Here is a 27,409-nt window from a genome sequence, read left to right as displayed (position 1 = left end):
TCTCACACATTTTAGACCCCTTATATATATATATATATATATATATATATATATATATATATATATATATATATATATATATATACATATATATATATATATATATATATATATATATATATATATATATATATATATATATATTGTGTATCTAAAGACTGCTTTCCAGAATATAGAGCATAGTACATACTTACATTACAACAGCAAAAGACATAATCTGGTGAACTTTTGACAGCTCCAGGGCTTCTGTGAAACTACAGATTTTACAGTACTTTAAAAAAAGAAATGCATTTCAACTGCATAGATAGTTCACTTTATTAAAACTCCATCTTGCCAGCGAAGTACTACTTAAAACACAACAGGTTGCAATGTTTTGTTCTACAAGAAACTGCTACAATGTAATTATTTGAACGATGATTTACTGAAAATGAGTAAAATCCATCATATGAGCTAGACATGTCATAGAAAGAGCTCTTGAGTAATGGAGTTTCTGAAAGTCATGAATTCTCTGGAACCGTTTCCTTTCAAGAAAGGGGAAGCTGAAATGAGAGTTAAAGTGAACTGCACTCTCATTTCATTATTCATGGGTGTTATGAAATGTTTCTAAATAGTAACATCGTGTAACACTTATTTATAGGTGATGTAAGACAATAAGTAAGCCACTCATAAAGTTCACCAAAAAGTGTAAACACTGTAGCTCTCTGCAACAATTTGGCAACTAATGGCGTGAGTTGGGGTGGGACTGTCTGTTTGCTAACCAATGGCAGATAAGGGACTGTTAAGGGGGAAAAATAGATTTTTAGAATTGTGTACAGTGAAACAAGTGGCTCAGAAATAACACACTGTAGCTTTAAACCACAAACCAAGAGAAAGACTTGCTTATAAAAAGGGCAGCCTGGTAGCGAAACCCTGTGGCCATTCTAAGTACTGCAAGTGTGATGTGAATAAAACCAGCAATCACAATTTCCATTGTAAATATCTAACTTTCATAAACAAATGATGTACAATTATCTTATGCAACTGTACATAAATAATATTTTATTAATTTTATTAATTTGCACATGTAAATTGTGTGTTCATATTAATGACAAATTAAATTGTAATGAGGAATAATTATTACAACATCCCCTAGTTGTGTTTATTTGCTCTAATGATGCACTAGTACCGTAAGAAACAGGAAATAAATGATACAAAAAAAACATTAGGTGAATTTAGGGTCAGGAATTGTTAGTAAATTTATGATAAACAGTTAAGGCCCATGTTAAACAGGTCTGATCCTCTGAGACACAGGATATCTACAGAGAGTACATGCTGTACATTGCTGAATCAGAAACTGAGGGTAGAGAAGGGTGAGGACAAGAGGGAGTTTCTGCTGGCAACGGGGGGTTGGGCTACTGATGTAGCGGTAGCCCAGGGGTGAAAAGGCACCGCTGTGTAAACTGATGTCAGTGTGGATCACCACTGTGTGTGCGTCTCATCTGCTCAGCCTGTCTCACAGCCTTCTCCAGCTCCCCCTGGGACAGCAGCCCGCAGCGCTGCAGGGCAGAGAGCAGCTGGGCCCGAGAGTTACTGATGAACGAGTGGGACAGGAAATAGGGGAGACCACCTCCATTCTTCAGGAAGTAGAGCGGCACTCTGACCATACCTAATACCTGGAAACAGAAAAGAAAGTTACATTAGAAAAGTAAGTATATTTATGCACACATGAAAATAAAAAAGAAGAGCTTTAACCTCTAAACCATGGTCTGTGGCTGCAGCTACAGCTGCTCTCTCTATCTCTTTCAGCTCTGCCTCTGTCATCTTTTTGATGTAGAAGTGAGTGATGAGCTGAGGGCAGGATGGAGAAAGGGAAGTGGACACGTGATTGTCCACGCCCACAGGCACAGCCACGCCCACCTCTTCGTGTAGTTCTCTGCTAAGCCCCGCCTCCAGCGTCTCCTTAGAAGGGTTCACCAATCTACAGATTATAAAATAAAATACAGTCTCCATTAATAATGGCTGTTTATCTATGAACAACTTCTTTTCAAGGTTATTTACTTTTTTTCGTGCTGAAAGTGAAAGATGAACTCACCCCCCTGGGAAACCCAGCAAGCCATCAAAACGCATCTGCATCTGAATGACAGTAATCTGAATTCAGGTTCGGGGGGTTCATTTGCATTTTATTTTTAACTTCCTGCTTTAATAGAGTGCACCTGTCGTAGTCGCACTCTTCAAATAAAGGTAAAAAGATGCGCAGGTCACAGTAAGTGCACTCTTCCTTACCAGTACTATGTGTTTGATTGGGATTTTCCCGAAGAGTTTGGCACTAGAGTCTCCGTGCAGCATGATGTGACACGCATGTCTGTAGCCCTCCCGTGTCAACGCATCTTCTCTCGTGATCTGTTCCGACATTCCTGCACGAGCGATAAATAAATGAATCAACTGTATGTCGGTAGCACAATGATAATTAGTGAATAACACATACTGTGTATGTGTGTGTCACTACTGCGAGCCACTATAATCACCTGACGTTTACCATTTCAAAATAATAGTCCACTGAGAACGCAGCTCTTCTAACATTATTATTTTAAAACCACATTTACCACAATAAATATAAAACACAAACTTATAAACAACAAAACTGTGTTGTGTTTGCTAAATCTTTCGAATAAAACAATAATAAATAAAGTTAAAAGAAAGAAAAATCCTGAAATACGTTTAAAATGTTCAAAAAGTGTTCCCAAATTCAGGATTATTTTAAAGAAGCAAGAATAATTGTTTAAATTATATTACCCTTTGTACAAAACTATTGATATAATGACATTTGGACAGTATTTTAAATAGACCTCAAATGAAAAACATTGGCTTAAAAATAAATGGCAAAATTGGTAATATATTTATAGGCCTAACAATATTGCATAATATTTAAAGGTTATGCATATTAAGAATTCATTGCTAAGTTTTTAATAACTTCTCAGACAACGTACTTTTGTTGTCCTATAGATGGCAGTAGCAACTAAATTGTGCTCCTGAAGATGTTAGCATTCACCCAAGAGAGAAAGAAAAGTATTCTTGTTGAAAGAAGCCAGAGGACAAAGACAGAATGGATACAGTGCTTTCCCTTTCTTTTATGTCACTCTGAATCTATACCACTGCATGGCACTAGAAATAACTTTGTATATCTAAATGCAGTGTGACTTCAAAAGCAAAGCCGATTCCACGGTCATGAGTGTTAATTCCACAAGCATGCACTGACTCTAGTTTCATATTGCCCAATTAGTTTGCAGACAACCAGTGAACTGCTATGGCCCTCATGTAACATTGCAATGTATCAGACAAGTCATTTCAAAATTACTTTTGTTAGTGATGACAACTAAACTAAAGTTATTCTTGGACATATCCATATATAAATGTTTATACATATCTTATATAGTAAAAATTTGTGGTTAAACAGAAAATTATTATTGTAAGATGGTCTCAGCCCGCAGAGCGAATGTGCATTAAACATCTCGAGGGTGTAAGACTATACTGGTAAATAAATTACAGTTTACACAGGCAGAGATATACAAACTATAAGACAAAGGATGAGAACTGTGGGTAAATATGGTACTGGTGTAAGTGTGTGTGTGTGTGTGTGTGTATGTGTGCATTCTTTAGCACGAAAGGGCTAATGTGGCTTTCTGAGTCAGCTGTGTGGATGATTCCATCAATCCCTGCACACTGAATTGTTTCACATAGTAATAACTATGGGAGACTGACTGAATTAACCCACTTCTCATCCCAATCTGTGAAATTTCCAGTTGTCTCATGTAGTAGACAGTGAATGAATGTGGAGAAGTGCATGTGTATGTAAGTGGGGCTGAGAATTTTAATTGCAGGTTATATATACTATTTAAATAGCAATGATGATAGTGTGAGCCTAAATTGAGTATGTCAAGAGACAATGAGACAGGTGGAGCGATAAAGCGTGTTTATGAAGGTGTGACATTCATCACAGCTTTTCTTTTGCTCTTGATCACTGTAAATGTATAGCAATTAAACATTCTAAAGTAATTAGCCAATTTTTTTGCCAGTTATAAATTAAATTAAATTAACCAACAATATGAACTACATTTATTCTTCTGATTATTATTATTAAATTATTATATTAGAAATAAAAATTTGTAAATTAAATAAAAATGTAATGAATTAAATAATTAATTAAATAATTAAATAATTTATTATCAATTTAAATGTATTTTAGTTCTTATAGTAATGAGAAGAATAATTGTTCAATCAATTAATGTAGTTCATTAGCCTTACTGCGGACTGTTGGACAAACAACAAAGCAACTTGGAGCATTAATATAGAAAATAACTGATGTGCAGCCACAGGTGAATGTATATGGATGTTTTACAATGGCTTTAAACATGGTTAATCCAATCAGAATTTAGAATCAAATCTATCTGTTTTATAAACTGTAACTGAAGCTTTGAGCATCTGCGCACATAGACTTGAATCAGGCTTCTAGGATTGTTGAAGTCAATGTTGACTGTTAACTCTGTCCGTCCTCTCTGGGCTTACCATGTAGCAGGGGATTTCGCCAGAATGGCTGCGCTATTCTTGAACCTGAGTGCTTTCTAAGTTTAAGAGGTTTATGTGAGCTGCTGGCTATTGTTCTGGTGAAGGCGTCAGGGATTGTTATGGGGGATCTTGGCGGGGGAGAGATATAGTGCTGTCAAAATCCAGACTAAAATAGGCAGACAGCTGTGGGTGCTCATATGTAGGTAATGTGTTTGACTGTGTGTGTGAGACTGATGGTGCAGCAATGGAGACCTAACACAATGCAGATGGCACTGGTTGTCTCCATCCAGTGAGTCACTCGCTAAAAGACTGATTAGCTCACATTATTGCTGATTTGCGGGGATGGGCTGGCTGGTAATCCTGAGATTTGGACATCTAGGGTTTCCCAAACTCTCCTTCTCTTCATTCTCGCCCTCAATCACAAACACAGGTGCAGACATGTTGCTGCGTCCAAGGGATTTATGCTACTGTCAGAGGAAGATCAGTGGGGAAAAATGAATGTAGAATCCTGAATTGTGGCGGAGAAGAACGCTGCTCAGCTGGGATCTGGTTCACATATCTGCGTCTGGTGGATAGATCACAGGATTTAGAAGACCAGGAGATACTGTGTGTTTTGACTGGCAAGAGGAAAACATTTATTTAGAGGCTGTTTATGTGTATTTCTCTTTCCCCCATTGGGTGTGTGGGTATACAGAATGCAACCACCCTCCTTCACCTCTGACCTTTTAGTCTCTAAAGTAGAGCCTCTGGATGAGAGCTGATAATCTGAAACGACTGTTCACCATGTGTAGAACTTCAAACCCTGGTTCCTGGAAGCTTTGTTCAGGTGTGCCATGTCGGCCGCTCTTTTATAGCAAATGACATTATAATTATTATAAAGTTGGAGAGAAACTAACTATAAGCTATAAACGTGTTCACCTAAATTATTTCATTATACAATTACTTTATTATAATATAGCATTGGAAAGTCTGATTCATTCTAGTGCATCTGTTCATCTTAAAACGGTTCTCATATCCTAAGTAGCATTAGAAATTCAAAAAGAATCAGTTCATCTGAAACTCTTCTCTCTGTCCTAGGTAGCATTGAAAAGTCTGATTCTTTCTAATGAATCAGTCCTTCTTTAACAGTAGCGTTGGACAGTCCGATTTATTCTAATAAATCGATTCTTCCAAACAAACAGATTACAAAACAGTTCACAGATTCAAGTCCTTGCCCCATATACTATTTTCTGATGCTTATGTAAATAAGATATGTTTGATGGTAATTGGATATATAAATTGGTCTGTTCAATTTAATGCAACCATTCTAAATGATCATTCATTTAGAAGCCCTCATTGTTTTGGTGTAAGCTTTGACTAAATTATAAATTACATCACTGAATAGCTAGAGGTTTACACACGACTAAACATAAATGGTGACATATGTCCACCTCTGACAGTATTTATAGGGTTTAGGTAATGTGTTCGCTCTTTCAGTGTTTGATCACTCTCAGTCATTTCTAAGTGAAACAGAACAGCACCGCCTCTTTAACCACAAACGCAAGCCAGACAGCACGACTATCTCTGCGCGGAATGCCGGCTATTGGGAACAGGAGTTGTATTCTCTTCTATTTTCGGACTACATAGTGTGCTCTGGACTCTGCTAGAGGACACTTATCTCAGCTTTACCCCTCAAGGTCGACAGCTTCTGAGGCGCCTATTTACTCAGGAGGATCTGATTGTAGGCTATCAGTAAACGATATGCAGATCTTGTGTGTACAGTTAATTACATTTAGTACATTGGTAGAGTACATTTAGCAAGTGATCATATAAATATAAATAAGCCCTATATAAAATAACAAAATTAGATATGCATATACAACTTATATTTCTTATACGTGTTTGGTTCGATAGTGTGGGCATCAGCACAAATAAACGCGTCTCTGCTCAAGGGTCAATTTTTAGCGATGATTTAACTTTTGTGGTTACAGAAATATTTTCTGAAAACGTCGTATGCACAAAATAACCCTCATCCCCCCACCAATCTTTTGTTTTTATGTCCTTATGAGAGTTCATGCCTTAGGGCCAGACCCCTCCACAGGCCACCACAATTCGCACCCTAAAATATATATATTTATTATTGTAATGACTTTTTGGTCAAATATAACATCACTTACGTCTTTAAAGAAATAGAAGGGCCACGTATTTTACCTCTGGACAGCAGTGTATAAATCACAAACAACAATGTCGTTTTAAAAATAACCCCTTACAGTACGGTTCCTCAAACCTGTTTGCCTTTTGTGAACGCGCAGGGCTGGACCGCATGGACGCGCAACCAATGAGCAGCTGACCCCACACGGACACATGGGGATATCTGACATATCTCTCCAATTCTGACCTTGAGGGAAACAATAAAAGAAGACCGCGCCACTTCTTTCGAGGCCAACCCGTTTAGACATTACTGAGGTTAGTATTCAAATGCATGTGTTTCCACAGCTCTGTTTGGACTGGGCGCCGTGCCTTGCATGTGACGAAAGGTGTTTCGAAGAATTTCATTTTTTTATCTTCTATTTTTTTTTACACACAAATTCCAAGATTGTGGATTAGAGATGTTTTCCAGCACATGCCTATGACAAGCACAACGAAGTGGAGAAAACTTTTTCTAACAAAGTCTCTACGACGTTACAGGTGTTTTGAGCGCAGGTCCGGGACCAGAAGGGTTAATCATGTCCCGCTTTATGGAATTGAGGGAATTCGGAGACGCGGCCACATTTCTGCGTAAAACCAACCTGGAACAACTCGCCGCGCAGTCCCATGCGTTTGATGGTACTGTCACACATCCTGTTTGTGTCCTGTGAGAAAACGAGATTATTTATTGGTGAACAAGCCTACCAGAATATTTAAAGAACTGATTTCAAATCATATCCGATTTTGAATGAATGGGTTACTTTTGAAACGAGCTTGCATTGTGCATATAAACACTTCTAGAATATTGATATTTCCTAGATATATTGACGCCACACATGCTTTTTATTACATGCAAAACAAAAGAAAATACATTTATATTATATAATGCAACAATTGGTGTAGCATGTGCATGGAAACCTACCATGTTATATAATGTTATATTATAATATAATATTAGTTACCTGGCAATACATTTCAGAAGTACCATAGGCCTACATACTTCTGTGTGCAGGGAAGAAACGTGTCTGGATTCCAGATGAGAAACAAGCCTACACTGAGGTGGAGATCAAAGATACAGATGGGGACAAAGTCATGGTGGAGACCAAAGATGGAATGGTCAGTGAAGCTTCAATTGGCCTTGTTCTTTTCCGTGATCACACACAAAAAAGAAATAATAATACATATTAAAAAACACTTGTCTTAATTACTGTTTTCCTAATTACTAGCATTATTACAAGATACATTTACTTAATAAGATATTGCCTAAGACTTGCTTTAAGAGAAAAATCTGTATTTATCTTTCTTACCTCACTGGCTTTTTTTTTCTTGTTTTAAAATAAAATAAAATAAAATAATATATATGTGTTCATGCTTAAAAAAAGTCAAGAAAAATAAATGTAGCCATTTTTACTATAGAAAAAATATAAACTATATTTGATCTTGCAATGGAACTAGAAAACATATCACAAGGTGGTAACTAAATACTGCAATCTAATACTGACAGATGTTAACAGTGAAAGAGGAAGACATTCAGCAGATGAATCCCCCGAAGTTTGACATGATTGAAGACATGGCCATGCTTACGCACCTCAACGAGGCCTCTGTTTTTTTCAACCTCAGCCGTCGCTACAGTTTCTGGATGATCTACGTGAGACATCTCATTATCATTTACTGCTGAACAGCTGTTTGTAACTATAAGAGGTTTAAGAATAACTTGAGAGTCAAGTTATCTGTTCTTGAATGTTCTTTGTTTTAGAGCTGTCTCAGTCTTCATGCTTGTTCTTTCGTCTGTCCGCAGACATATTCAGGGCTGTTTTGTGTGACAGTTAACCCGTATAAATGGCTTCCCGTCTATTCTCCTGAAGTGGTTGCAGCATATAAGGGAAAGCGTCGGACAGATGTTCCCCCTCACATCTATGCCATAGCAGACAATGCCTACAATGACATGCTCAAAAGTATGCTTTGAAACCTTCTTCACTTTTGATCTCAGTTTCTACATCTTATATTTTGCATGTATTTGATTCTTAATGGCATTTTACTGTAGGTCAAAACATAACTGATACATTTAATTGTCTTTAACATGTACTAATTAAGTGATCTCTCCTGTAGATCGTGAAAACCAGTCAATGCTTATCACGTAAGTGACCCTCCACTACCCTATTACATCTCTATTCTACAATTATCAGGTCAAAATTATCTGAAATCCTTTTTGCACATTATTTAATAATGAAGCGGTATAAAAAAATCTTCTTCTTCTTTTATCTTCACTTCTTGTATTTTAATATTGTTTCATGTATATTTCACATAAATTTTGTCCATGCCTAGCGGAGAATCCGGTGCTGGCAAAACTGTCAACACGAAACGTGTAATTCAGTATTTTGCCATTATAGCTGCTCTTGGCGATGCAGGGGGCAAAAAAGGAGTAAGGGCAGAAACTTCACTTCTGTCTTTTTGTCTTCACCCGTCCTTATCCCTTCTTTTTGTTCCCCTACATCTTGTTTTGGGGGATTTTTAATAATGTCTGAATGCTTATTGCTTTTGGATTCACAGACATCCTTTTAACCGATAAGAAGTGACCCTCAGAGTTTTGATTCCCTAGTTATGTATTCCCGTTCCAGTATGTTTTTTTTTAAAACCCTTTTTATACCAATCTTTACATTGCCCTTTTCCCTTTTTGCAATGTCTCTCCTTATTGTCTCTTGTTTTTAACATTATATGCTCCATTTTCATTCTTTGTCTTTTTGAAGAAACCCTGACAGCGTCTTTTTCCCCTCAACCATGACGTATAATATTTCATTTCCATTAGTTTGTTCTGTCCTACTCATCGATGTAATTTTGGTGTCGGATTAAAAACTCACACATTTCTCTCTTTTCAATGTAAATAGGGTACATTAGAGGATCAGATCATTGAGGCCAACCCGGCTATGGAAGCTTTTGGCAATGCAAAAACCCTGAGGAATGACAATTCGTCCCGTTTTGTGAGTGAAAATCATAAGAGGAGAATATCATCTTATTTTCTTTCAGTGTTGCTCTCCGTTTCACTTGCTTTCCTCTCTTTAACACAGGGCAAATTCATACGAATACATTTTGGTCCAACTGGGAAACTAGCATCTGCTGACATTGGCATCTGTAAGATGATCTGGAAAATATCACTGTGTCAACAGATTAAATATATTGTATTTCCTGCAAATCCTCGTCCTTTTCACATTCTCTTTCGTTAAGATCTCCTGGAAAAATCCAGAGTGATTTTTCAGCAAGCTGGAGAGAGAAGCTACCACATCTACTACCAGATCCTCTCACACAGGAAACCAGAACTACAAGGTATTCAGAGGAAACACTGAAGTATGAGTATACTATGTATAGATGAGTATACTATGTATAAATATCTATACGCCATGCAAAATGCCATCCATAGTTCACTGTGTGACTTCAAAACCAAACCTCTTCCATCTTCCATCACAGATATGCTGCTGGTATCATCGAATCCCTTTGACTACCACTTCTGCTCGCAGGGTGTTACGACTGTGGACCACATGGATGATGGAGATGAGCTGCTGGCGACTGACGTGAGTACTGTTGTATGATGGAGATCCCCGTAAAGAGATTCTTAGATACTAATTATTCCACATTAAATAATGTATGACCACTCACCTATAGGGAAACTTGCTTACCGTCCTCTATAGCATGCAATGGACACCCTTGGCTTCACCCCCGAGGAGAAGTATGGCTGTTACAAGATAGTCGGTGCTATCATGCACTTCGGCAACATGAGGTTCAAAGTGAAGCAGAGAGAGGAGCAAGCAGAGGCGGACGGCACTGAAAGTAAAAGGGATTCTGTCATAAGCTAGGTTTTCAGTTTGTGGCTTGGTTTGGCTTAGCGCTGTGGTTTTGTTCCCCAGGTGCGGACAAAGCCTCCTATCTCATGGGGATCAGTTCAGCTGACCTCATAAAGGGACTGCTTCACCCCAGAGTGAAAGTGGGCAATGAGTACATTGTTAGAGGACAGACAGTTGAACAGGTCAGTTTGGTCAGTAAATGATGGATTAACATCCCTGCCATATTATCTCACCTACCAATAAGAGTATTGGGGCTTTTGTGTCATGACAGGTGACCTATGCAGTTGGTGCTTTAGCCAAATCCACATATGACCGCATGTTTAAATGGCTGGTGAGCAGAATTAATAAAACCCTGTACACGGCCCTCCCTCGTCAGTTCTTTATAGGAGTGCTGGACATAGCAGGCTTTGAGATCTTTGAGGTAAGTCAGTTGATTACTGTCAATCAAATTGCTTTGCATCACTCCTTACCACTCTCTGTTCATCACATGTAGATCTTAAAAGATAAAAAATATGGATTTTCCCATTAACCGCAAGCCTCATTTCATTGTCACAATTACGTAAAATCTCAATAAATTTTTTTAAGCTTATGACAAGGTCTTCAGCACCACTTTTCAGTGATTCATGAAAAATTACACTTGTAAACTGTCAAGGGGCGAGACTGGGACTCAGTTGCAGGTGCTCAAAAGGTCAGTTTATTAGATGGCTTAATTCCAAAGGACAGAGAAAAAAATAAAAATGAGAATTAACAAAAAACTATCCAGGAACAGGGCAGTCTGGAGCAGATCCAAAAGAGCCTCCTGGACGAATTCCACTAGGAAATCCTCTGATGCAATGCCCGGACAAACTGACAGGGAGGCGGGGAACTGGTGGCGCGCTGTGGCGCGGCGAAGAAGAGGAGTGACAGCGATCGGTGAGCTCTAACACGGAAGGCTGGAGAGTAGCGCTGCCTGAAAGCAGGAGGAAGTGGGAAAAAACAAACAAACTAGAGGATGAAAACAAAACGGGCACGATCTCTGTGTAGGCTAAACAAGAGATGTGGATAAAGTTGAGACATGGACGAAAACAACTCGACGATCTGACAACAGACAGCACACATGAGGAGACTAAATAGAGGAGTGATTATCATAATGCAGAGCAGGTGATGGTGACCAATAACAAGATAATAATGAAACAAGAGGGCGGAGACGGGCACCACGGTGACACAGAAGCACATGGTAAGTGTAAACAACACACACTATGGGGAAAAACAGACAGATCAGCCCGGGGGCGTGACATTACCCCCCTCCCCAGGAGCGCCCCCTGGCGCTCCAGGGAAGGTACCACCACGCTGCCGGTTGAAGTCCTCGATCAGCGACCGATCCAGAATATCCCGAGCCGGGACCCAACTCCTCTCATCCGGACCATATCCCTCCCAGTCCACCAGATACTGAAATCCCCGACCACGACGTCTGACATCCAGCAACCTCCTGACAGTGAAGGCTGGGGAACCATCCACTAGACGGGGAGGGGGAGGGTTAGTAGCAGATGGGTTAAGGCGAGAATGAAACACAGGTTTGACCCGAGAAACATGAAAGACTGGGTGTACCCGACCAAGTATGGGAGGTAACTTGAGCTTTACCGCCACCGGACTCAATACCTTGGTGATCTGATATGGCCCCATGAACCTGGGGGCTAACTTGCGAGAAGCCACCCGGAGAGGAAGGTCCTTGGTAGACAGCCATACTCTCTGACCACATACGTAGCGGGGAGCAGGAATACGGTGACGGTCAGCCGCTGCTTTGGTTCGTCTGGAAACCCGAGCCAAGGTTTCCTCAGCCCTCCTCCAGGTGCGGCGACACCTGCGGACGAAGGCTAAGGCAGACGGAACAGCAGCATCGGGTTCCTGTGAGGGGAACATAGGAGGTTGAAAACCAATGGAGCACTGGAATGGAGACATACCTGTGGCCGCCACTGGCAAGGAGTTATGGGCATATTCAATCCAGGATAACTGTTGGCTCCAAGAACTCGGATTATGGGACGTCAGGCAGCGGAGAGCTTGTTCCAAAACCTGGTTTGCCCGCTCGGACTGCCCATTGGTCTGAGGGTGAAAACCTGACGACAGACTCGTAGAGGCCCCGATCTGTCGACAGAACTCCTTCCAGAATCGGGAGACAAACTGTGGCCCCCTATCAGAAACCACGTCCACCGGAAGGCCATGAATCCGGAAGATGTGGTCAACCACCACTTGAGCGGTCTCCTTAGCTGAAGGCAGTTTGGGAAGGGGGATGAAATGGGCCGCTTTAGAGAAGCGATCAACCACCGTCAATACTACGGTGTTACCCCTCGATGGTGGAAGACCAGTGACAAAGTCAAGGGCTATGTGTGACCAGGGGCGGGAGGGGATGGGTAAGGGCTGTAGCAGACCAACAGGAGGCTGATTAGAACTCTTGTTCTGGGCGCAAATTGGGCAGGCAAACACAAACTGCCTGACGTCCTGGGCCATGGATGGCCACCAAAATCGCTGGCGGATGGCAGCCAGAGATCTCCGAACCCCAGGATGACAGACTAACTTGGATGAATGCCCCCACTGGAGGACTTCAGGGCGCAGCCCATCCGGCACGAAAAGTCTACCCTCTGGGCACTCCCTCGGCACCTCTCTCTCTCGTATGGCTTCCAGCACTCTCCTCTCCACGTCCCAGGAGAGGGACCCTACCACAATCTCTTTAGGGATAATTGTTTCAGTAGATACACTGGTTCCTTTTGTATCTCTGTAAAGACGGGAGAGGGCATCAGGTTTTATATTTTTGGAGCCTGGGCGATACGAGAGAGAGAAGTTGAACCGGCCAAAGAAGAGTGCCCATCGGGCCTGGCGTGAACTCACCCTCTTGGCCGAACGGACATATTCCAAGTTCTTATGGTCCGTCCAAACCAAGAAGGGCTGTGCTGACCCCTCCAACCAGTGACGCCACTCACCCAAGGCTAGCCTGACCGCCAACAGTTCCCGGTTCCCTACGTCATAGTTCCGTTCTGCTGGGCTCAGGCGGTGAGAGTAGTAGGCACAGGGATGTACCTTCCCATCTCTGGGGGATCTCTGAGAAAGGACCGCACCTACTCCAATCTCAGAAGCATCCACCTCCACAATAAACTGGCGTTCAGGGTCTGGAAATGAAAGAACAGGAGCAGAAATGAATCGGGACTTTAGGTCATTAAAGGCCTCCTGAGCCTTCAAATTCCACCTAAACGGTACCTTAGTGGAAGTAAGAGCTGTCAAGGGTGCAGCAACCTGACTAAAGTTTCTGATGAAGCGCCTGTAGAAGTTGGCAAATCCCAGAAACCGCTGCAGTGCCTTTCGTGAGTCTGGAGGTGGCCACTCGGCTACGGCCCTTACCTTAGCGGGATCAGCTTTGATTCCCTCCGCCGAAATGATATAGCCCAGGAAGGGAACTGACTTGGAGTGGAAAACGCACTTCTCCGCTTTAACATATAGCTGGTTCTCCAGCAGCCGTTGTAGCACCTGGCGCACGTGTTGGGTGTGTACCTGAAGTGAAGGAGAGAAAATAAGAATGTCATCTAGGTACACAAAGACAAACTTGTTAACCATGTCTCGCAACACGTCATTAACCAGGGCCTGGAAGACAGCTGGGGCATTTGTCAGGCCAAAGGGTAGCACCCGGTACTCATAATGTCCCGAAGGAGTGTTGAATGCTGTCTTCCACTCATCCCCCTCTCGAATCCGAACCAGGTGATAAGCATTACGGAGGTCCAACTTACTGAAGACCTTGGCTCCCTGCAAAAGTTCAAAGGCAGATGACATTAAGGGCAGGGGGTACCTATTTTTAATGGTAATGTCATTCAAACCTCTGTAATCAATACAAGGGCGCAAGGAGCCGTCCTTCTTCTTAACAAAGAAAAACCCTGCGCCAGCAGGAGACGAGGAGGGACGGATGAGACCGGCATCAAGGGACTCACGAATATATTTGTCCATAGCCTCTCTTTCTGGACCAGACAGGGAATATAACCGACCCCTGGGCGGAGAAGTGCCTGGGAGGAGGTTGATGGCACAATCATAAGGCCGGTGAGGAGGCAGGGACACAGCCCGGGACTTGCTGAAGACCTGCCGCAGATCGCAGTACTCCTCCGGCACCCCGGACAGATCAGCATCATCCACCTGCACAACAGGAAACACAAAACCAGGAAAAGAGGCAGAACCCAAACAAGACTCAAGACAAGACTGTTTCCAAGACAAGACTGAGTTTCTGGCCCAATCCACATGAGGACCGTGCTGCACCAACCAGGGGTGTCCCAGAACCACGGGGGCACTCGGGGAATCAAGAAGGTACAGCTCGGTTATCTCATGGTGATTGCCAGAAACGATAAGACTTACAGGAGGGGTGAGGTGAGTGATGGTAGTGATAGGGGAATCATCCAGAGACCGAACAGAGATAGGAGTAGAGAGGGGAATGGCGGGAATTCCCCACTGCTTGGCCAGTGCCGTGTCCAGGAAACTACCACCAGCCCCAGAATCCACCAGGGCCGAACAGGAGTGACGAGAACCTCCGAACTGGACACCCACGGGAAGTAGTGTGCGGGAGGAGTGGGGGAAATTAAGCGGAGATGTGCCCACCAGAATCCCCCTGGCTACTGATGGGCCTTGGCTTTTAGCGGGCATTTTCCAACGAAGTGTCCGGCCCTCCCACAGTAGAGACATAAGCCCCGGGTGAGTCTCTCTTGCTTCTGCTGGGAAGTAAGACGCAGTCGTCCCACCTGCATGGGTTCAGGGTCAGCAGGAGATGGCAGAGGCAGGACCGGGGTGGATTCGCTGGTCATTTCACCCACCCTCCAAGAAGTGCGAGCAGTCAGTTGTTGGTGACGAAGGCGAAGGCGGTTCTCAACACGGAGGGCCAGGTCGACCAGATCATCGAAACTGCGTGGAAGCTCTTGGGTGGCGATCTTGTCTTGGATCTCCTCGTCTAGTCCAGCACGAAACACAGCTCTGCAAGCCCCCTCATTCCAGTCACAGGCCGCTGCTAAGGTCTTGAATTCAATGGCATACTCGGTCACTGAGCGGCCTCCTTGCTGTAGCCGTGCTAGCTGGGCCGCAGCTTCATCACCCCGAGCAGAACGGTCGAATAATTTGACCATCTCCTGTCGAAAAGCCCCAAACGAGGCACAAAAGGGAGCCCGGGCCTCCCACACTGAAGTTCCCCAGTCACGGGCTCTGCCTGTGAGGAGGGTTAGAACATAAGCCACCTTAGTCTCCTCCTGGGCATATCGGCGGGGCTGGAGGGCGAAGACTAGGGAGCACTGAGACAGGAAGGCTCTGCAGGAGTTAGGGTTCCCATCATAGGGAGGTGGGTTGTTGGCATGAGGCTCAGGATCATGACGGGTAGAGGAAAGGCTAGTGGTGTCCTCCGATCTTGCAGGTGTCTGTCTCTGAAGTTCCTGGAGCTGGGCAGTCAGCTCCGACAACTTGGCATTAAGGAACTCAACCTCCCGCGATGTGGACGTTAGCTGGGAGGCATGTTGGCCCAGGAGAATGCCCTGCTGGGTGACGGCTGATCTGAGGGGATCTGCACCTGCTGAGTCCATGGTGGTCAGATCGTTCTGTCAAGGGGCGAGACTGGGACTCAGTTGCAGGTGCTCAAAAGGTCAGTTTATTAGATGGCTTAATTCCAAAGGACAGAGAAAAAAATAAAAATGAGAATTAACAAAAAACTATCCAGGAACAGGGCAGTCTGGAGCAGATCCAAAAGAGCCTCCTGGACGAATTCCACTAGGAAATCCTCTGATGCAATGCCCGGACAAACTGACAGGGAGGCGGGGAACTGGTGGCGCGCTGTGGCGCGGCGAAGAAGAGGAGTGACAGCGATCGGTGAGCTCTAACACGGAAGGCTGGAGAGTAGCGCTGCCTGAAAGCAGGAGGAAGTGGGAAAAAACAAACAAACTAGAGGATGAAAACAAAACGGGCACGATCTCTGTGTAGGCTAAACAAGAGATGTGGATAAAGTTGAGACATGGACGAAAACAACTCGACGATCTGACAACAGACAGCACACATGAGGAGACTAAATAGAGGAGTGATTATCATAATGCAGAGCAGGTGATGGTGACCAATAACAAGATAATAATGAAACAAGAGGGCGGAGACGGGCACCACGGTGACACAGAAGCACATGGTAAGTGTAAACAACACACACTATGGGGAAAAACAGACAGATCAGCCCGGGGGCGTGACAGTAAACTGGATCTTGCTAGTGAACCAAAAATATGCATTGCAAACAGTGTAGTGCAATTAAAGAAGTCAGTCATTTTAATGAATCATTTAAAAACACTCATGAACTCATCTAACCCAAATCATTCACTGAATGTGTTCTTTGAATCCTTGTTTACTGAATCAACAAGTTATTATTGCAACTGAGGTACATTGATAGGGGCCCTGTTGTTAATTTACCAAAATATTTTTGCAGTGTACCAACTTTACATGTACAATATAATTTACAGCAATAACTAAAAGGAAATGTATCTTACGTAAGTGAAATGGACATTGCAAAGCATACATACCTAAATGAACTGAAATAAAATTGAATCAAAGTCAGATCAAACTGCGAACTTGTTAATCAAATTTGAATCAGGAAATGTGTATTGATACCCATCCCTATACATCATTCAGTTCTCATTGTACCTTAAACTCGTTCTCTTCTTTTTTCCTGAACAGTTCAACAACTTTGAGCAAATGTGCATCAACTTCACCAATGAGAAACTGCAACAGTATTTCAACCATCACATGTTCATCCTAGAGCAAGAAGAGTACAAGACCGAAGGCATAGAGTGGACTTTCATAGACTTCGGATTAGACCTGCAGGCCTGCATTGACCTCATTGAGAAGGTTGATATAGAATTACATATAATTGTGTGAAAGCATGTGTATGTCTGTATACAATTACATTAAAACAGTTATACAGAGTACACTATACAACTCTAGCTGTCACATCCGTCTTGTGTTGTTTGCAGCCATTGGGTATACTGTCTATTCTGGAGGAGGAGTGCATGTTCCCTAAAGCCACAGAGAGCAGCTTCAAAGCTAAACTCTATGATAATCACTTTGGCAAGTCTCCCAACTTCCTGAAACCGAGGCCAGACAAAAAGCGCAAATATGAGACTCACTTTGAGCTGGTGCACTATGCCGGAGTGGTGAGTGGAAATAACTTCATATTTGCACACATATTTCAAGGCTATTTTTACCATAGCATACAATAGAGTCTTTATAAGCCACATAACTGAGGCCAGTGGACTTTGTTAAACAATTTACAGAATGCATTGCCGCCATAGAATGGCACCATTTAAGTAACGGAGATAGTCTGGAGCAAGCTGGGGTTAAGTGCCTAGCTCAGTGACACAATGGTGATAGCTCAAGCCTTGATCAAAATAGTTCACTTAAAATATAATATCAATTCACATATATGGGTGTTGCCAGGTCCCATACAACATCAATGGATGGCTGGACAAAAACAGAGATCCTCTGAATGAAACTGTGGTGGGAATCTTCCAGAGGTCGTCTAATAAGCTAATGGCATGCCTCTATGAGAACTTCATCAGCGTAGATTCAGGTGGATATTACATCGAGTTATGTTGAAGGGCTGATACCAATGGACCTGATTGTACTAAGGTTTTTTTTTCTTTCCATGTATACTTTTGGGAACAGAAGCAAAGCCAGGAAGCAAAGAGAAGAGAAGGAAAGGAGCATCTTTTCAAACAGTGTCCCAGCTGCATAAGGTGGGTCAAATTTTGTTATATCTAATTGGACCAGAAAACCCACATTTCACTTCTTTAAATATCTGCAAATGTTAAAACGATATAGATATTGGAAATGGTGTTGGAGAGTGAGCCATTTAAGACTTGCAGTGATGTTTAGGTAATCTGACCCATGAACATCACTTTAAGTCTGTGCTGGCTCAGCTTTCACCAGCTTCAGATTGAAAGACGCAGGTAAGATCTGACCCAGTAGTTAGAAGAACTTGTGTAGAGACCACAAACTGAACGTGTCATATGGACTGCATGTTGAATGATCTTTTCTTCTCTATCACTCTAGGATAATCTAAACAAGCTGATGGCTAATTTGAGAAGCACTCAACCTCATTTTGTGAGATGCATTATCCCCAATGAGACAAAGACTCCAGGTACCAAAAATAAAAAACTCTGTTTAAACCTACAGTAAACACACGATCAGTCTTCAGTTTTTATTCTTGTATCTGATAGGGATGATGGAGCCATTTCTTGTTCTGCACCAGCTTCGCTGCAATGGAGTCCTGGAAGGCATCCGCATTTGCAGGAAGGGATTCCCCAATCGCATTCTTTATGCAGAGTTCAAACAGCGGTCAGTGTTTGTTCATGAATCACATTCGTGATCTCGACTATATTAATTTCTATGATTTTCACTTTATTTGAATTTCTACTTGTTTTCCAAATTCAACTTGCAATTCTCCATCTGGTTTACTGGCTCAATTCAAATTTAGCAACTTAAAAGTCAATTCTGAATGGCACACAACTCTAAACCTTCATGATTTACCAGTTACCGTATCCTGAACCCTTTGGCCATCCCAGAGGACACATATGTGGACAGTAGAAAAGCTGTAGAAAAGTTGCTAGGGTCTCTGGATATCGACCACACCCAGTACAAGTTTGGCCACAGCAAGGTTGGTTCACAAATTTGTCCTCTTGTCACTCCCTTCATACCCACTATTTTCAGACCCTCAAATCCCATCGTAGTCTACACACTGATCCGCGAATCTGTGCTCTTCAGGTTTTCTTTAAGGCGGGACTTCTTGGCCAGCTGGAAGACATGAGGGACGAACGTCTGTCTGAGATCCTCACCTTGCTGCAGGCCTTCTGCAGGGGCAAACTCATGAAGATGGAGCGCAGGAGGATGATGAAAGAGAAGTATGTGCTGTTTGGACGCCCAAACCATGACAATAGTCATACAGTGTCTAAATAACCCAATGCAAATAGTTTCTATTACTCACTGACTAAAGAAAGTGTCAGATTGCAGATCTCGCTTCCTTGAGCCCGTTGCACGCACTGCGATAAATTGTTGAGAGTGTGCACAGGGCTGTAAGCCTGCAAATCAATGGGAGGAATGTCCAAAGTGTATGCGGACTATGTTGTGGCGTGTGTCTGGCGTGTGTCTGTATGTTTTGAATGTGTGTGTGTGTGCGGTCGCTACAGAAAAAGCTGGTTAAACCCCCTCCACCCCAAATGGCATTTATAAAAGCAGGTGTAGAGGTGGGTCATATATCCCGCAAACAGTGCACATACCAGTTGTTGACAGTTCCTTACCAGAGCCCCCCCCCCCACCCCTCGTCTTTATTATAAATAACCCTCTTTTGTCCAGAATGGATTTGGCCGGGAGCAGGCTGAAAATCGCTGAAATGCCATATCCCAGGTGACAGGGGATTAAGTCCTCTTGTTTCTTCAAATGGATTCAGCTTTAGATAATCAACAACCTCTGCCTGACCTTTGACTGTCCCTGATTGTGTCGCCGCTTCAGCAATGCGGAATTGATTTACTCTTTAGGCATGTTCAGTATCACAGTGGGATTACTGATATAGCACATGAAACAATGGCGTGTGGCAGCCTGGCCCTATTTGGTGCTAGACATACTGAGCTAATTTAGAACAACAAGGGCAGGGAGTGTGAGGTGCAGGCCACAAAATGGATGGGGTTTCTTTTATTCTTGCACAAAAGAGCCAAATTTGAGTAAGGCTTGATCTTGATACTCCTCAATTGGGCCTACACCAACATCTTTTGTTGAAACTTTGCAGTGTATCCATCTGATATGTAGTGTAAGACTTCCTAAACAACTCTGTTAGTACCAGGGTCAGTGACCTGATTCTCATTCTGTCCTGGATCTGTTAATTTAAAAATAGTTTTCAAATGCACTTGATTCACACAGTGAATTTGAAGAGATATTAAGTTGAAATCCACCCTCTGATTATCTTCACTCAGGGAAGCTCTGATGGTCATTCAGTGGAACATCCGTGCCTTTTACGCTGTCAAGAACTGGCCGTGGATGTGTCTGTTCTTCAAGATCAAACCCCTGCTGAGGAGCGCAGCTACAGAGAAGGAGCTGGCGACACTGAAGGAGGAGTTCCAGAAGCTAAAGGAGGCTCTCGAGAGGTCTGAGGTGAAGAGGAAAGAGTTTGAGGAGAGACAGATCTCTTTGGTGCAAGAGAAAAATGACCTCTCCCTGCAGCTTCAGGCGGTGAGTGTCAGAGTGGATTCATACCAATGAAACAAGTCACAAATCAGAATCGCATACTTACTAACATTATGATTTCTTGATGGCTTCATGATCATATCATGATGCATCATACATTGAGTCGAAGGCACGATGGGAAGAATTTGTTACGTTCTGACCCCAGGAGCAGGATAACCTTGCAGATGCTGAGGACCGCTGTAACCTGCTGATCAAGGCTAAGATCCAGATGGAGGGGAAAATTAAGGAGCTGATGGAGAGGCTTGAGGACGAAGAAGAGGTTAATGCCACTCTCCTGGCCAAGAAACGCAAACTTGAGGATGAGTGTATTGAGCTGAAGAAAGACCTGGATGACCTTGAGATTACTTTGGCCAAAGTGGAGAAGGAAAAACATGCCACTGAGAACAAGGTATGTTACGGAAGATGCATTCTTGTTCGGGAAAATGTGGTTTTGCACTAGATCCTCTAATGAACCGATTCTTTTTACTTGAATCTAAGGTGAAAAACTTGTTGGAGGAATGGCTGCATTGGATGAAACCATCCTCAGGCTGACGAAAGAGAAGAAAGCCCTTCAGGATGCTCATCAGCAGGCTCTGGAAGACCTGCAGAATGAAGAAAACAAAGTGAACATGCTGTCCAAGACCAAGATCAAACTTGAGCAGCAGGTGGATGATGTGAGTATGAAGTGGACTCAGTTAAATCCTACGAGACAAACGTACTGTAAGACTCCATAATGATCCATAACTCCTAATCTCAGAAAAGATTTACTGCATAGCAGGTGAAAGTAGAAATAAAATGCTTATTAGCCTACATAACAGACAAGTAATACATTTCTTAAACCCAATTGTTCATTATTATTGCAACAGTTAGAGGGCTCTTTGGTGCAAGAGAAGAAAGTGCGTATGGATCTGGAGCGAGTGAAGCGGAAGCTTGAGGGAGATCTAAAGATTTCCATGGAGTCATCCATGGATTTGGAGAACAACAAACAGCAGCTGGAGGAAAGACTGAAAAAGTGAGATTTTACAGCCATTATGCAGTCTTAATGTTGCAAATGGAAGCAGTGTGCTAGGCTGTATTATCAAATGAGATCTAGTTAAATCTTCATATGGTCTTTTTTTGAAGGAAAGACCTCGAAATGGTTCACATAGGTGCAAAGATTGAAGAGGAGCAAGCATTGGTTATTTCAGCTGCAGAAGAGAATAAAAGAATTACAGGTAATCATTTGGCTAATGGCAATAATAATTGGCATAATGAGTTTACTATAATAGTATACTGTACTATGAGAGTATTATGGTAAACTCTTTACAGACACGTATAGAAGAGCTTGAGGAGGAACTTGAGGCTGAAAGAGCAGCTCGGTCAAAATCTGACAAGCAGCGTGCTGAAGTGTCAAAGGAACTAGAAGAGTTGAGTGAACTTCTGGAGGAAGCAGGAGGTGCTACTGCTGCCCAGATCGAGATGAACAAGAAGCGGGAGGCTGATTTCTTAAAGCTGCGGAGAGATCTGGAAGAAGCCTCACTGCATCATGAAACTACTATGGCCATGTTGAGAAGAAAGCACGCGGACACTGTGGCTGAGTTGGGGGAGCAGCTGGACAACCTACAGAGGGTCAAGCAGAAGCTGGAGAAGGAAAAGGCAGAGATCAGAATGGAGTCTGAAGATCTGGCATCGAACCTTGAACATTTCTCCAGAGCCAAAGTAAGAAATCTCTCTGCTTAACATGGTTTCTGAGACTCATAATGCCACTGTCTGGAACTCATGGTTAAAACATATAGAGTAAACATGAATAACAAAGAGACTGTTGTTTGCAGGCCACAACAGAGAAAATGTGCCGGATGTATGAAGACCAGCTGAATGAGTCCAAAACCAAGGCAGAGGAGCTCCAGAGACAGCTAATGGATGTCACCTCTCAAAAAGCACGGGCCCAGACAGAGAGCGGTCAGTGTCCTGTGCTTTAAAACAGAATAAAGATCAGGAGCTGGAAATACAGTACACATTATGATTGGAAGTCTCCAATTAGAAATTCAGATTTATGCTTGTCCTAGAAACAAGTGGCATAATAGAGCTGAAATAATATGAGAAAAGGGTCACCTGGTAAAGGCTTTGTTCTCTCTTTTCGGTCTTACCAATTACAGCTGAGGTCAGTCGCAGGCTGGAAGAGAGAGAAGTTCTGGTTATGCAGCTGCAGCGGACAAAGAGTGCTCTCAGCCAGAGCATGGAAGAGCTGAAGAAACAGCTAGAAGAGGAATGCAAAGTGAGCCAGGTTTTAGATCGATTGCATGCATTTGTGCCATATCTCTTAGGATCAGTTTGATTCAAATTTCCAAACACAATTCTTCACACATCAATGTTTGCTGAAGAAAGACACAAAACAATATTGTGGCAAACAAGAAAAGCATTAAAAAAAGGCTTTAGAAGTTTTAGAAGTAAAGTGCAGTTCAAATGTTTGGGATCCCGCCAATAAAGACTTTTACCAGATTCTAACGATGTTTCCGAAGACCAAATTAGAATATCAGAATGATTTCTGCAGGAAATGCATATGACTGGAATTACGGCTGCTGAGAATTCAGTTTTTGCCATTACAGGAATAAATTACATTTTAATTATATTTAAATTGAAAACTGTTATTTGTTTTACAATATTACAGTTTTACGTTTTCTTTGATCAAATAAATGCACCTTTAAACGAGCAAAAGAGACTTTCTTCAGGAATATTAAAAAACCTTATTGACCCAAAACGTTTGAACGACAGTGTTTCTATTCAGTATATTAATCTCAAGGGCATCATATTTCATATTATACTGGGTTTGTGTTTATGTGCCAGGCGAAGAACAGTTTAGCTCATGCAGTACAGTCATCCAGGCATGATTGTGAACTTTTGAGAGAGCAGTTGAGGAGGAGCAGGAGGCCCAAATCCGAGTTGCAGCCGTGCTCTGTCTAAAGCCAACACTGAGATTGCACAGTGGAGGACAAAATATGAGACAGATGCCATTTCAGAGGACAGATGAAACTAGAGGACGCCAAGTAAGATCACTCTGTTGTCAGTCGGTGTAACAGTTTGTCTTGTTCACTGATAAAACTGATTTATCCTCCTTCAGGAAGAAGCTGGTTGCACGGCTCCAGAGTTCTGAGGAGGCAGTGGAAGCCTCCAATGCCAAATGTGGCTCATTGGAGAAGACCAAGCACCGTCTGCAGACTGAGATCGAGGACTTGATGGTTGATTTGGAACGCTCTAATGCTGTTGCTGTTGCAATGGACAAAAAGCAACGCAATTTTGATAAGGTCAGGATGAACGTATTTAAATATTTGATTTAACCAGTAGCAGCAGACAGGCATCGTTCATAATTATTTTCTACTAACACCTATTAATCATTATTATGTCCAGGTGCTCTCTGAATGGAGGCAGAAGTTTGAGGAGACCCAGGCCGAGCTGGAAAGCTCTCAGAAAGAGTCCCGTAGTCTGAGCACAGAGCTCTTCAAGCTCAAAAACTCCTATGAAGAAGCCCTTGACCAGCTGGAGACAATCAAAAGGGAGAACAAGAACTTGCAAGGTACAAAGACTGTACATAGACTTCAGGACAGAGCATATTTGTGAAATTACATAGATACGTAATAAACTAGGGGAGATTATATGTTGGTCTAGAATGATCTTCAAAATGAATTCAACCAATATGTTTGTTTTGCAGAGGAAATTACTGACTTGACTGATCAGATTAGTCATGGCACCAAGACCATCCAATGAGCTTGAACAGATGAAGAAGGTGCTGGACCATGAGAAGAGCGGCATCCAAGCAGCACTGGAGGAGGTGGAGGTGATGAATAGGAGCTGAAATACCAGACAATACTCACCTGGAGACTTTCTATACTTGGGTAAAAGCTAATGTGGACGCTAACTCTGTGTGACTCAGGGCACTCTGGAGCATGAAGAAAGCAAGACCATACGCATCCAGCTGGAGCTCAGCCAGACAAGAACTGAAATTGAAAAGAAACTCGCAGAGAAAGATGAAGAGATTGATAATCTCCGGTAAGAGAAATACAAGAAAACATACTAGCTATTGAAATACTAACATTGAAATAAACCACATTAAGCAATTTATCAATGCAGTCGAAACCATCAGCGGACTCTGGACACCATGCAGACCACACTGGATGCAGAGATCAGGGCACGTAATGAGGCAGTCAGGGTTAAGAAGAAGATGGAGGGAGATATGAATGAGATGGAGATCCATCTGAACCATGCAAACAGACAAGCTGCGGAGTCTCAGAAAATGGCACGCAACCTACAGCTTCAAATGAAGGTGAGATAGAAGGACTGCTTGCATTAATTCAAAAAGATTATCAATTATATGGAAGAACTGAATTATCTAAAACAACTGGAAATCATCTTTGGGGATGCATGATATAGTGATACTATATTAGTATATATAGTATTATAATATTTATATCAATGCATGCCTATTGATTTGTATTGCAAATTTAGCATGTTAGTGCTCTTTTATCAAGTGCAGTGGTTTGTCTTCTCAGGACCTGCAGTTAGAGTTAGATGAGTGTGTACATCAGTGTGAGGACCTGAAGGAGCAGGTGACGCTCACAGAAAGAAGAAACACCCTGCTAACAGCAGAGTCTGAGGAGCTGCGGTGGAGTGATGGAGCAAACAGGACCGTATACGTAAAGTCGCTGAGCACGAGCTTCTGGAGTCCACTGAGAGAGTGAACCTGCTGCAACGCTCAGGTAAAACTCAATAATTAATGAAACAAGCTAAGCAATAATGCAGGTCAAGCAAAAACGTCATGATAAACCTCTCAATCCATTGATCTGTACAGAACACGCTAGTGTTGAACCACGAAGAAGAAAGTTAGAGAGTGATCTGTCCTCACTGTCCGGCGAGTGGATGATGCTCTGCACGGAGTGTCGCAATTCTGAAGAGAAGGCCAAGAAGGCCATAACTGATGTGAGTGCATTACAGCCTGACCACTTTTTTCAGCAGTGTTGGTTGCAGAAGTTTTTTTTATTATTAATTCATTTTTAAAGTAAAAAAAAAAAAACTTAAGTGTTTAACAAACAAAAAAAGTCTTGTAAGTTTAGAATTTAGAAAAGAAAAATTCTAGGCTACAAGCTCCAGTTCTCAAAAGTACCGGGAACCAATGTTTTGTATGTGTTTTATGGCCTTATTCAAGTGTTTTAACATTTTTTGTTTTTCACTAACCACGCATAAAAAATTTTTTTCTCCAAAAAACATTCATGCACATACATGCATTTCACATATTATTATTATTATAGCCCAGTTTGTGCTGATTACAGTGAGAGTAGACTTTACCCATTTAGATATCTATAAGAAACTGAAAAAAGCACAAATATCAGGGCATGACAAAACTTCTCCAGGCCCCAAAAATACCCTTAGACTCCAGAGAGTTGACCAAAAGGAAACTACTCAAACAAACCATTTAGGACACCTAAGTAACCTCACAGCAACACCCTACCAATCTTATTAACACAATGAAGCACAACACTGAAACTTTTTGATGATATTACAGCTTTTAACTGAATTTGTCCCTCATTAGGCAGCCATGATGGCAGAGGAACTGAAGAAGGAGCAGGACACCAGCAGCCACCTGGAGAGGATGAAGAGGAACATGGAGCAGACGGTCAAAGACCTGCAGATACGTCTGGATGAGGCCGAGCAGACTGCTCTCAAGGGAGGAAAGAAGCAGATTCAGAAACTGGAGATTCGGGTAAGCAGATAAACATCTGTTCCAGCTTTGGACAAGACATGAATATAACATATTTCATGGATTAACCTGCATCTGTGGGAACATTTCAATCCTCAGGTACGAGAGCTAGAGGGAGAGCTGGAGTGTGAGCAGAAGAAGAGTGGAGAAATTCAAAAAGGACTACGAAAATATGAGAGGAGGATTAAAGAGCTCACTTACCAGGTATTTACTCGCAGGACACACGTTAAACAGCATGAAAAACTGTATGTGTCATCTTCAGTGTGTTTAAAAGACTGTTCTGTCTGTAGACAGAGGAAGACAGGAAAACTCTCCTGAGGATGCAGGACCTGATTGACAAACTACAGGCAAAAGTAAAGGGCTTTAAGAGACAAACCGAGGATGCAGTACGTATCTCCTGCACATTTTGCGATAGCAACCCAGTAAATTCATTCTTTCAGTATACTGTATAATTGAGCCAAATTGGTGTTTGAAAATAAAATACATCACACGACCTGTTAAAACACATGGTGTTGTCTATTTTAAGGCACACAGATTTCAGAGTTTTGTATCTTACTGTTGTACGGCAGGAGGAGCAGGCCAACTGCAATATGTCTCGGTTCAAGAAGATCCAGCATGAGCTGGATGAAGCTGAGGAGAGGGCAGATATAGCCGAATCTCAGGTCAACAAGCTGCGGGTGCGCACCCGAGAGACCCACGTCGTCAAGGTACAAACTGTAAACTGATCTCAGATATTTAGACCGATCACCCAAAAATGAGATTTCGGTCATCATTAACTCACCCTCTTTCTTCTGTGGGACACATGAGAAGATATTATTATATTATATGATAGTCATACTGGTTTAGAATGATGAGAATAAAAATGACCAATTTTCATTCTTGGGTGAACTAACCCTTTAAGTGT

At 42.3% G+C, this 27,409-nt stretch overlaps 1 protein-coding gene and 1 pseudogene across 2 annotated transcripts; one reads left to right on the top strand and one right to left on the bottom strand.

Moving 5' to 3' along the window:
* Positions 1 to 1,200: 1,200 nt before the first annotated feature.
* On the bottom strand, positions 1,201 to 2,521 carry LOC113071070 (U8 snoRNA-decapping enzyme-like). 2 transcript variants are annotated; one of them, XM_026244439.1, is made up of 5 exons: positions 2,465 to 2,521; positions 2,263 to 2,393; positions 2,072 to 2,112; positions 1,732 to 1,957; positions 1,201 to 1,652 (listed from the first exon to the last, which is right to left on the bottom strand). In XM_026244439.1, the coding sequence occupies exons 2-5, from the start codon at positions 2,389 to 2,391 to the stop codon at positions 1,446 to 1,448; spliced, it is 603 nt and encodes a 200-aa protein (XP_026100224.1). In that variant the 5' UTR covers positions 2,392 to 2,393; positions 2,465 to 2,521; the 3' UTR covers positions 1,201 to 1,445. The 2 variants fall into 2 exon arrangements, with proteins under 2 accessions (XP_026100224.1, XP_026100223.1); XM_026244438.1 differs by having other exon boundaries at positions 2,263 to 2,507.
* A 4,334-nt stretch (positions 2,522 to 6,855) lies between these two features.
* Positions 6,856 to 27,282, top strand: LOC113071071 (myosin-7-like; annotated as a pseudogene).
* The last annotated feature ends 127 nt before the right edge of the window (positions 27,283 to 27,409 follow it).

Source organism: Carassius auratus, unplaced genomic scaffold, assembly GCF_003368295.1.
Source record: "Carassius auratus strain Wakin unplaced genomic scaffold, ASM336829v1 scaf_tig00005869, whole genome shotgun sequence".
NCBI lineage: Eukaryota > Metazoa > Chordata > Actinopteri > Cypriniformes > Cyprinidae > Carassius > Carassius auratus.
This window is presented reverse-complemented; position numbering and strand designations above follow the sequence as displayed.